Source organism: Schistocerca piceifrons, chromosome 3 (genome assembly GCF_021461385.2).
Source record: "Schistocerca piceifrons isolate TAMUIC-IGC-003096 chromosome 3, iqSchPice1.1, whole genome shotgun sequence".
Classification (NCBI taxonomy): domain Eukaryota; kingdom Metazoa; phylum Arthropoda; class Insecta; order Orthoptera; family Acrididae; genus Schistocerca; species Schistocerca piceifrons.
In genome coordinates, this window is record NC_060140.1 from 614,542,308 (window position 1) to 614,554,774 (window position 12,467).

Here is a 12,467-nt window from a genome sequence, read left to right on the forward strand (position 1 = left end):
CAATCAGCTGCTGATGCTTGCAAACGCTGTACATGGTACGGAAACAACTGGTTCTCCCGTAGCACTCTCCATACAGTGATGTGGTCAACGTTAACTTGTACAGCAGCAACTTCTCTGACGCTGACATTAATGTTATCGTCAACTGCACGAAGAATTGCCTCGTCCATTGCAGGTGTCCTCGTCGTTCTAGGTCTTCCCCAGTCGCGAGTCACAGGCTGGAATGTTCCGTGCTCCCTAAGACGCCGCTCAATTGCTTCGAACGTCTTCCTGTCGGGACATCTTCGTTCTGGAAATCTGTCTCGATACAAACGTACCGCGCCACGGCTATTGCCCCGTGCTAATCCATACATCAAACGGGCATCTGCCAACTCTGCATTTGTAAACATTGCACTGACTGCAAAACCGCCGGCCGCGGTGGTCTCGCGGTTCTAGGCGCGCAGTCCGGAACGGTGCGACTGCTACGGTCGCAGGTTCGAATCCTGCCTCCGGCATGGATGTTTGTGATGTCCTTAGGTTAGTTAGGTTTAAGTAGTTCTAAGTTCTAGGGGACTAATGACCACAGCAGTTGAGTCCCATAGTGCTCAGAGCCATTTGCACCATTTGCACTGCAAAACCACGTTCGTGATGAACACTAACCTGTTGATGCTACATACTGATGTGCTTGATGCTAGTACTGTAGAGCAATGAGTCGCATGTCAACAGAAGCACCGAAGTCAACATTACCTTCCTTCAATTGGCCCAACTGGCGGTGAATCGAGGAAGTGCAGTACATACTGACGAAACTAAAATGAGCTCTAACATCGAAATTAAGCGTTTCCGGACACATGTCCACATAACATCTTTTCTTTATTTGTGTGTGAGGAATTTTCATGAAAGTTTGGCCGTACCTTTTTGTAACACCCTGTAGATCTTACGAAAATACTAAAAGGGCCACACCAGCTGCAAGTTTTAGCGTGAGACTATACGCGTGTCTGTTATGTAGCAAACATTAAAAACATTGCCCCACCACGGAAAGTATAGAGTTTGTTATTGGATAGACAGAATTTTTGTAGGCGGAGCTTAAGGTTAACATTGAGACGCTGATTGGTTAGTTGAAAACACAGCCAGATACCTTTTTCTTAAACCAATTTCAGTAAACAGTAGTAAGGATAAGTTCGAGAGAGTTGCTACCAAGGCGGCAAGGTGTGTGGAGCTGCGTTGCCCGCTGCCCCTGACGCTGCCTAACCACCGACAAGGTAATGAACGCACACGATGCCAACATAAGAGCGCATAAGGCTTCACTCAGGACTGGAGGAGTCTCATCTGTTACATCCCCTTTTTACGTAATACTAGTGTCGATCGTCAATTAAACTTCGTGGTATTCACATTTGCTACTTGAAGTTAAAATCTGAAACGCGATGATTTTTCTGTTATATAATTATTGAGAAGCCACATCAGCCACTGTAATCTGCGACAAGTTAAATAAGTAATTAAAGATAATTGAGGGTCACTGTAGACCATCTTTTATGCAGCTTCATTTAAACCTAGATTATAGATGTGATATGGCATAGGTCATCCTTCGATCCATTTTAGAACTTGGAAACCCATTCAGGGAATATTCGTTGACATTTTTGTTGAACACGGTTGGTTTTTATCATCCTTTATTAAAATATTTCCGTTTATCAATAGCACAATTTATAAACAATGTTTTGTGAGTAGAATAACAATTCCAACGGTCAACTTAACTACCGAGCAAGGTGGCGCGGTGGTTAGACACTGGACTCGCATTCGGGAGGTTCAAATGGCTCTGAGCGCTATGGGACTCAACTGCTGTGGTCATCAGTCCCCTAGAACTTAGAACTACTTAAACCTAACTAACCTAAGGACATCACACACATCCATGCCCGAGGCAGGATTCGAACCTGCGACCGTAGCAATCGCACGGTTCCGGACTGCGCGCCTAGAACCGCGAGACCACCGCGGCCGGCGCATTCGGGAGGACGACGGTTCAATCCCGCGTTGGCCATCCTGATTTAGGTTTTCCGTGATTTCCCTAAATCACTCCAGGCAAATGCCGGGATGGTTCCTTTGAAAGGGCACGGCCAACTTCCTTCCCCTTCTTTGCCTAATCCAATGAGACCGATGACCTCGCTGTCTGGTCTCCTTCCCCAAACAACCCAATCAACCATGGTAAACTTAACTGCTTTTTCGACGTTTTTTACCAGCTAACTACAAATAGGAAGGCCTTGAACGACTTCCACTAAATTTAGTTAGTATGAAGATTCTTTTACAGGGAGTGCAGTGGAGCTGACGCTGATATCATTAAGTATTTGATTATATCATCGCTAGTCTCACTGAACTCTTCTGAACTCTACATGTCATGTGTGGTCTGGCGCCTCCTTACCAGCAACAGGTACTAAGTTCAAACTAGTCAATTTTAAAAAAACACGCTCAGAGCGTCGTTCTGCGAAAGAGGTAGGGAGACACGACTTAGAACAAACAGACATCACGCAGAATGTTAAATGGCTTGAACAAATGGCGGGAGCGCTCTACCCAAATTCAGCGCTCGTTATTGGGGAGACTGGATGGAAGTGGGGGAGGAGTGCTGGACAGGACAGAGAGAGTGCTGGGCGAGGAGATGCGACGGATGGTCGTGGGAAAGAGCGGGAAAGTGGAGCAGTTTGCGCGTGGTCGCGGGAATTAGAAATATTAGCTAGTGCCGACTTGTGCACTTGTGAGACTTCCGTGGCTTCTGCAGTGGAGACGTAGTATGCGTTTAGAAGTGAATATCTCGCAAGCTATGTTGTTGTTCATAGCTAATTACTTGAAGTAGGAATCTATTGTTTCCCTGTTATTCAACTTATATTTTATTTAATTGCTGGACCATCGATACCAATAAGCGTTTGCAATAATAAACGGCATTCTTAAAGGTACTTCTGCTGTTGTACTCATCATTTAAAGTCGTTAAAATAGCTCCTGCAGATTTTATTTAATGGCAATCTTTCATTTATAAATTTCTACGTTACATTCAAAATTCGCAATTGCCGAGTGATGGGAACCTTCAACCATTTGATGCAAGTGTATATTCACATTGTATACTGTAGACTCAGCAGTATTTGGCTTGTAATGCGGCAACTACGTATCCCAGCCCCTAGACAACGAAACCAGGCAAAACCTTTAATATTTCAACTCTGAGTCTGAGGGTACGTAGTTGAGGGCCACACCACACCATTTTCTTTTTAGAAAGCCCTCATAGCTTACCAACTAAAAAACAATGATTGCAAAACATCTTTTATAGACACCATTAGAGGTGATGACCTATTTATCTTTTCAGGATTTTTCCGCTTTCGATTCCAGGTGCGCCAACTAAGTTTTCCATTGGACACGTAATATTCATCTGAGAGTCTAAGAATGACGAGTACCTGGTGATCATTGGGTGTATATGAAGTAATTAAGGGAATATGTGGTTTGAAGTATCACAGCTGCAGAACTGCTTCGTTGGAGCATTAAAAACGGTTTCTGACTTCGCTTCAGCGGCATCGGTGGCTTTGGAGCAGCGTTGTTTTCTCATAAAGCTGGGGTCTTGGATTCGAGACTTGTTTTTGGCATCGTTGTTAGCTTTGGCCCCTTCCACAGGCGGCTATTGTATAAGGGGCGATCAAAAAGTTTCCTTTCGAAGGCCGTACAATCCAGAATCAGTATGCCAAACAAGGAAAATCGCCGTGAGTTCTGAGGCAATCATCCGACCGACGCATCTGACTGACGATACCCATTTGGTAAAATACCATGTCTTACTGTGCGAAGAAGTCAGCAACTGCTTGCTGCATATTCCTGTCTGATAGAAATCATTCTCCCTTCGAGCCTTTTTCAAGGGACCGAATGCGTGATAATCGGATGGGGAGAGAGCAGGGAGAGTAGGTGATCGAGTGTCTCCAACTCGAGTTGGCGTAATTTCTGCATCACGACGTGTGCGGTATGGGGACGTGCGTCGTCGTGAACCAGCAGCATCCCTTGCTGCATCTGGTTTTCGACAGATATGCTGCCCCATATCATTTCTTCATTCTTTGGTGGATGTTTACCCTTGTTTGTCCTTTGGCAGCTAAGAAAAGAATAACATCACGTTGGTCCTGTTTGGACGTATTTGGTAATAACGTCAAAATAGTCGCTCTTCGATGTTTACCTCACGCACGTTGGAAAGACACGAATACCACACTAATCCCTTTCCTAAATGTCGATGCTTATATAGTAGCACCGGAGTCGAGCTACGTTGTATATACGCTTCAGCAACATCCTCAAACGGAAACTTTTTGATCGCCCCTTATATGCAGGGTGTGAAACGCTTGTAAGAGTGTTGCAGGGTAGGTTATGCTGAGAAATAATTTTTAAGGAAAAAATTCGATACGTTGCGCCGCTTCCGAGCTAATTAGCACTGAAGTTAATCGCAGTGTGGCGCGCTCAAACTGAAGCGGCCCGTTACAGATGCTGACGCCAAAAGTATTCTTAAAACCGAAAAAGAAAGCGACACTAAAAACTGGACACGGGATAGTAGTAAGAATCGAACTCCAGCCAAAGGCTGAGAAGTATCGTGCGCTGTCATCCACGTTATGAGAAGAACTGACACCTTCAATGCCATTAACTCGAAAACGGTGCAACGTATCGAATTTTTATCTTAACAATTGTTTCTCAGTACAGCCTCTCCTGCAACATCCTTACAAGCTTTTCAGACTGTTTCTGACCACCCTGTATAGGCGGCGCATCGTCAAGTCAGAGTGGCAAATGCCATTACAACGGAATTCCTTGCAAATATGTCATGTCTTACATGGGCCAGCCTATTAGAACAGTAGAGGAAAGCTGCAAGGAACATCAATGACACACCAGACAGAAACAACCAAGCAAATCATTGTCACCGAGCGCTCCCTTGAATGAAATCAGAAAATGAAATTAATATCGTGGTGTGAACGCCAGGTTTCTGTGGCAACGTAATGAAGGAGTCAATCAAAAGAAGTACGTCGAAAAAAAGTGAAAAGGGACGGAGGTTTTAATTTAAACACGGTTAGTGTCCGGCAGTCTATTATTAAGATCTCGGCGGCTATCACATCCACGAGAACAGGAAAGCACTGAGAGAACATGTGCTTTACTGAATTTCAGTGAGGGCTCTGAAACAACAAAAGAAACATCAAAGGGCGTAGTGGGCGTCGGAAGTCGAATTGAGCTATAAATAGCTACGCTCATCCGGTGGCTCTAGACCGCAAGACAGCCGCTTTCAGTCCTCTTTACTGAAAAGAGCCTTTGGGTGGCTGGGAAGAAGAGGAGAGGCGATATTAGATCATCAGAAAGTAGCCTTATGTACTCAAATAAATATCAGATGTCTCCACAGCCTCCCATGAAGAAAAGTAAAACAACAAAGTGGATGGTGATCCACCTGTCGACCAAGCATTTAGGCTCAGAGTCCCTTTCGAATTTTTAAAGGACAGTGGGTTGCATATCTTCACTACCTCCCAACTTGTCACTTTTCTGTCGTGCCTTACGCGTCCATAGAGACACAAATATAGCACTACATTGCGCAAGCGGAAATTGTAGTAATCTACACAATACTGATACAGACACGACGTATCCTATGACGCAGAAGAAGGCAGCACCAATCCGTTCTAAGGACAGCAATGAGAGATTCACTATGGACTTATCGCTCAGTCGACTGAGCATGCTCGTATGTATCAATTTTGTTACTGAAAGAGAAGTTGTTCGAAAAAAAAAGTGTTACTGTAGCCACATTAATTTCTAGTTAATGTTTACAACCTCACGACGCTATTATACATATGGCTTTTACTTAATTTGAAATCGTGCACCATCAAACCGAAAGCAGATAGCTAACACTAAACTCACGAATGATAGTAACGCTTGTGTGTTTTAACAAACAATATAAGTTTCCAAACTCCTATTCGTAAGATTCTGCGTAGAATTTCGGTGCAGTACTAATCTACCTTCGTAGTTCTTAGTATATCAGTTTACACTCAGAATTTCAATATGCATTGTTAACGGTAATTGATCATAAGCGAAAAAGCTATATTTTTAAATACAGCCTTTCCACTTACCATAGTAGTCCTGACAGTGCACGTGGTGTACCTGAAACAGAAAGGAGTAGTATTACTTTCAAAATACAAGTGAGTGGTTTACAGAAACGTATGTTTCACATCATCAAGAAAACATTGTAATATATCGTTTTGTGGAAACATAACAAAGAATCTATTAGGAACCCCTTGGAACCGAATTTGTAGTTTCTTATGTGGGAATAGGACTGCTGAAATCTGAGCTCCACTAGAAACAGCTAACTGTCTTACGAGGAAACATGTATGTTAGTGTCAACTAGAAGTGTTGCAAGAAAAACAGAAATCTCCACAAAAAAATCCGTGAAAGGAGAAGGAGAAAAACGAGAATAAGCGAAAGAAGAAGAAGAAGAAGAAGAAGAAGGCAGAACACTATTAGATGAAGAACAACTACACTCAGTAAGCTCCTCTGTGATCACGAACATATCCTGTGTAGTATACTGACGCGGAAAGTTAATTTGTAGAGCAATAAATATAGTTTAAGGACAGGATACATTGCCGTTTCTCTAAATTACGGAGTTAAACAGAAACTAAAATTTAATTCTAATAAGAAAGTATGGAGACAATACCGTCATTAAGCCATAGCTTCACACTGTCAAAAATATTACACGTTTTCATCCACAATCTAACCATTTGCATCCAGATATTCATTACTTTCAGCTTCAGGCTAATAAGTTGGAAAAACGGAAGTAGCGCCGGCCACTCGCGTCACATGGCCCTGTCCGTGACGTCACATTGGTCTGCCCGTGACGTCTTACTGCCCTGGCAGGCCGGGGCTACAGCGCTCTTCTTGTGTCACCAGCTCAAATATGAATCATATTGTCTCACCTCCAGTAGGTAGGATACTGCACCAGCCATATGAAATCAGTTGTCATTGTTAATGATAACGATTGTCATATCCGTTGAAAGGTGTATTTAATTTGATGGAGTTTGAAAGACAATGGTATTTTATTGAAGCACCAAACCGTCAAATACTGCCAGATAAAAATACGACAGCTGTTCACCTGTTACATGCACCAGAGGGCAAAGCTCAGGAAGAAGGTGGACAGTGTGTCTAGGGGCACAAAGATAGCAATGGCAGACAACTGTCATTTATCTTTCTGTCAAACTATTTTCTCAAACGTATGTGACCTCTGTTTTTCTACACTACTGACCATTAAAATTACTACACCAAGAAGAAATGCAGATGGTAAACGGCTATTCATTGAACCAATATATTATACTAGAACTGACATGTGATTACATTTTCACCCAATTTGGGTGCATAGATCCTGAGAAATCAGTACCCAGAACAACCACCTCTGGCCGTAATAACGGCCTTGATACGCCTGGGCATTGAGTCAAACAGAGCTTGGATGGCGTGTACAGGTACAGCTGCCCATGCAGCTTCAACACGATACCACAGTTCAAAGAGTAGTGATTGGCGTATTGTGACGAGCCTGTTTCCCGGCCACCATTGACCAGACGTGTTCAGTTGGTGAGAGATCTGGAGACTGTACTGGCTAGGACAGCAGTCGAACGTTTTCTGTATCAAGAAAGGCCAGTACAGGACCTGCAACATGCGGTCGTGCATCATCCTGCTGAAATGTAGGGTTTCGCAGGGATCGAATGAAGGTTAGAGCCACAGGTCGTAACACATCTGAAATGTAACGTCCACTGTTCAAAGTGCCGTCAATGCGAACAAGAGGTGACCGAGACACGTAACCAGTGGCACCCCATACCATCACGCCGCGTGATAAGCCAGTATGGCGATGACGAATACACGCTTCAAATGTGCGTTCACATCGCCAAACAGGGATGCGACCATCATGATGCTGTAAATAGAACCTGGATTCATCCGAAAAAATGACGTTTTGCCATTCGTGCACCCAGGTTCGTCGTTGAGTACACCATCGCAGACGCTCCTGTCTCTGATGCAGCGTCAAGGGTAACCGCAGCCACGGTCTCGGAGCTGATAGTCCATGCTACTGCAAACGTCGTCGAACTGTTCGTGCATATGGTTGTTGTCTTGCAAACGTCCCCATCTCTTCGCTACGAAGTCTTTCGCGACGTATTTCTTGAATAAAAATCTCTCGGTGTACATGCCGCGTCAATTCAGGATAAAACTCCAAGGTTTCGACCACTACCTCCATGGTCGTCGTCAGGGCTAAAACTGACTGTAGTGAACTAGCGAGATTCCCACTTTTATATACCAAGGACGGCTTCTGATTGGACGGAATACGTCATAGCAACAGCGATATGGCGCGTAGTGAAGTGGTGCCCTGTACTTCCATAGATGTAGTTTCTATCCTGCGTTGCTTGCAGCGCCATCCCTTGAATCAGGAGGTAAAGTGCGGGAAGTTTTTCTCTGCGATCTCTTGACTCAGGGATCGAGACGTGCCTGCACGATACTTTACAGCCATGCGGATAAGATGCCTGTCATCTCGACTGCTAGTGATACGAGGCCGTTGGGATCCAGCACGGCGTTCCGTATTACCCTCCTGAACCCACCGATTCCATATTCTGTAACAGTCATTGGATCTCGACCAACGCGAGCAGCAGTGTCGCGATACGATAAACCACAATCACGATAGGCTAAAATCCGACATTTATCAAAGTCGGAAACGTAATGGTACGCATTTCTCTTCCTTACACGAGGCATCACAACAACGTTTCACCAGGCAACGCCGGTCAACTGCTGTTTGTGTATGAGAAATCGGTTGGAAACTTTCCTCATGTCAGCACGTTGTAGGTGTCGCCACCGGCGCCAAGCTTGTGTGAATGCTCCGAGAAGCTAATCATTTCCATGTCACAGCATCTTCTTCCTGTTGGTTATATTTTTTGCGTCTGTAGCACGTCATATTCGTGATGTAGCAACTTTAAGGGCCAGTAGTGCATATTTGGGAGTGACATATCATATGAACAAAAAGTGGAACAAAAATAAAGAAAACTAGGACGAAATGGATGGTGATTTGTAAGAACGAGAACAATGACTTTCTAAACATCAAAACTTAGAAAATAGAAGACTAGAAGAGGAGATAGAACTCAAATACCTAAAAAAATGTATAAAATTGTACAAACTGGGAAACCAACGAAAATAACGGGGGTGGAATGATCCAGGTGAAGGAGGCTTATTTCTTCGGCAAGAAAGCTTTGCTCTTATTAGACATATACAGGAAACTGAGGAAAAAGTTCCTGGAGCGTAACATTTGGACCAAATCATTACATAAAAATCACATGTGAACCCTGGGGAAAATAGAAATGATGAAACTGGGAATATTTGAACCAATATTCTACAGAAGTTTTGTAGAATCAAGATGACAGATGCTGTAGAATATGAAGTATGAAAACGAGTAGATGACGAAGTAAGTCTATGGAAGAGTGTAAACGGAAGAAAGAATGTACTAGTAAAATTCCGAAACTGCATTCACGAACAATATGTTTGTCAACGAATAGAATCATACGGGGGGAAGTTGTAGGAGCATAAAAACCTATCCAGATGCTTGGATCAAAGGATGTCCCTACCGCACTTATTCTAATCTTGCACCTTCCAGTGGTTTTCTTTCTCGCACCTTATGTAATACCAACCAAGAAAATTTCTTTGTGGGCGAAAATGCACTTTGAATTTGGATTAACGACATCTTTATCTCCGAACCAGTAGCTTTCTACAGGCTTGGTATCCAAAATATGCCTGGGCTCATTAGTATGTTTTAGTTAATGTGAGAAGATATATTGTTGATGTTTAATTTCCCTCTTACGTTTTTCTGTTATGTTCAATAAACCAACGAGAAGCGCTAGAAAAATATGCACTGTTCTAATACAAATTAGTTACAACTTACTATGATAACCTTATGAAGAAAGTCTAATTTACTGAATCAAAAACTACCCGTAACACGAGCTTGGCCAAAACTTCACACATTGGTAGGAATAACGCACTTTTGCCTTGATATGCTCTGAGTCAACGTGAAGTCCTGTGTACTACCGAAGAAACATATTGCAATTACCGTGAAAATATATAAAACTGTTCAGGAGAGTAGATCCAAAAAGAAACCCAGTTAAGAAATCATTCAATGCCACATATAAATCAATCAAACTGTGTATTCAGAGAAAAATTACAGATTATGTTGGCTTAAGCAGAACAATAGAAGCTTAAACAAGGATGCAATGTTGAAACTTCTTAAAAATTTCGTCTTTGGATCAGTGAGGTACTAAGTAAAGTTTACGGGAAGAATTAAGATGGAGGAGTTAAGATTACATTACTGATTATCGGTCTGACAGCTTGCAGCTCAGTAAGAGAAGAAGTAAAAGTATAACAAATTCTCTAGGTCTGCAGTGAGACTGGAACCAAGAGCAATGGCATCTCCCCCCGTCACAAAGCGGCCACATGACCACTTTGCTAGCATGCCAGTACAACCTACAGTATGCTCTAATCAATGTAGTAATTGATTATGCACATAATTTGCAGCTTAAAATGTGGGATTAGTGGCATGTACCTTCATGGAATGAAATCACAACTTTGATAACCCAGTGTTACACCTTAAGTGAGAATAATTCAGATTATTTATTGGAAACGACAAGAAAATATCAAGTGAATTTAACAGAATAAGTCTGAATGATTCTAGGAGGTAAATCGACATCATTTGCCAAACGTATATTACAATGTTGCCACTTCTCGGTTGGAGTAGCAACAGGAAGATACATTTGCACAGCTGATGTATTTCTAGCACTTGGCATGCTCTGTCTTCAGAAGAGGCTCTGGCGCCGACTGCCACCACTTCGACTGTGACCCAAAAAACCTAACGAACAGGCCAATAAGTCTCATTTGCATTTCTGTAACTATGACTTGGATTTAAAGCATAACAGGCCAATGAGTCTTATTTGCATTTCTGTAAGTATTATTTGGATCTAAAGCATAGTTACAAATAATTCCGATATGGATCTGTTGCAACTCTAGCATCATAAATCAAGAGAAGTTGGAGTTATTTAGACGGCCCTTAGGAATTATTTAAACAGCCCTCATCTGCAGTAACTGTCTTAGCTATATTTGTTTTCTGTCTTAAGCGTACTGAAAATTAAGAAGCTCATTCAACAGAAACTATACATCTTCACTATCACCATATGTGTTAACATTATGAGTAAATAACATTTTTTAATACTATATATTTAAAACAGTTGTGCTTAAGAATGCTCTTCTTGGCACCCCCTTAACATACACTCCCGGAAATTGAAATAAGAACACCGTGAATTCATTGCCCCAGGAAGGGGAAACTTTATTGACACATTCCTGGGGTCAGATATATCACATGATCACACTGACAGAACCACAGGCACATAGTCACAGGCAACAGAGCATGCACAATGTCGGCACTAGTACAGTGTATATCCACCTTTCGCAGCAATGCAGGCTGCTATTCTCCCATGGAGACGATCGCAGAGATGCTGGATGTAGTCCTGTGGAACGGCTTGCCATGCCATTTCCACCTGGCGCCTCAGTTGGACCAGCGTTCGTGCTGGACGTGCAGACCGCGTGAGACGACGCTTCATCCAGTCCCAAACATGCTCAATGGGGGACAGATCCGGAGATCTTGCTGGCCAGGGTAGTTGACTTACACCTTCTAGAGCACGTTGGGTGGCACGGGATACATGCGGACGTGCATTGTCCGGTTGGAACAGCAAGTTCCCTTGCCGGTCTAGGAATGGTAGAACGATGGGTTCGATGACAGTTTGGATGTACCGTGCACTATTCAGTGTCCCCTCGACGATCACCAGTGGTGTACGGCCAGTGTAGGAGATCGCTCCCCACACCATGATGCCGGGTGTTGGCCCTGTGTGCCTCGGTCGTATGCAGTCCTGATTGTGGCGCTCACCTGCACGGTGCCAAACACGCATACGACCATCATTGGCACCAAGGCAGAAGCGACTCTCATCGCTGAAGACGACACGTCTCCATTCGTCCCTCCATTCACGCCTGTCGCGACACCACTGGAGGCGGGCTGCACGATGTTGGGGCGTGAGCGGAAGACGGCCTAACGGTGTGCGGGACCGTAGCCCAGCTTCATGGAGACGGTTGCAAATGGTCCTCGCCGATACCCCAGGAGCAGCAGTGTCCCTAATTTGCTGGGAAGTGGCGGTGCGGTCCCCTACGGCACTGCGTAGGATCCTACGGTCTTGGCGTGCATCCGTGCGTCGCTGCGGTCCGGTCCCAGGTCGACGGGCACGTGCACCTTCCGCCGACCACTGGCGACAACATCGATGTACTGTGGAGACCTCACGCCCCACGTGTTGAGCAATTCGGCGGTACGTCCACCCGGCCTCCCGCATGCCCACTATACGCCCTCGCTCAAAGTCCGTCAACTGCACATACGGTTCACGTCCACGCTGTCGCGGCATGCTACCAGTGTTAAA

The 12,467-nt window shown here is 44.0% G+C and overlaps 1 protein-coding gene across 1 annotated transcript in view; it reads right to left on the reverse strand.

The window, feature by feature from the left end:
• Nucleotides 1-12,467, reverse strand: part of LOC124789818 — a 274,122-nt gene that overhangs the window by 224,933 nt on the left and 36,722 nt on the right. The window contains exon 2 of the mRNA XM_047257301.1: nt 6,072-6,102. Within this exon, the coding sequence (XP_047113257.1) occupies nt 6,072-6,102 (31 nt within the window). The remainder of the gene's footprint in view (nt 1-6,071; nt 6,103-12,467) is intronic.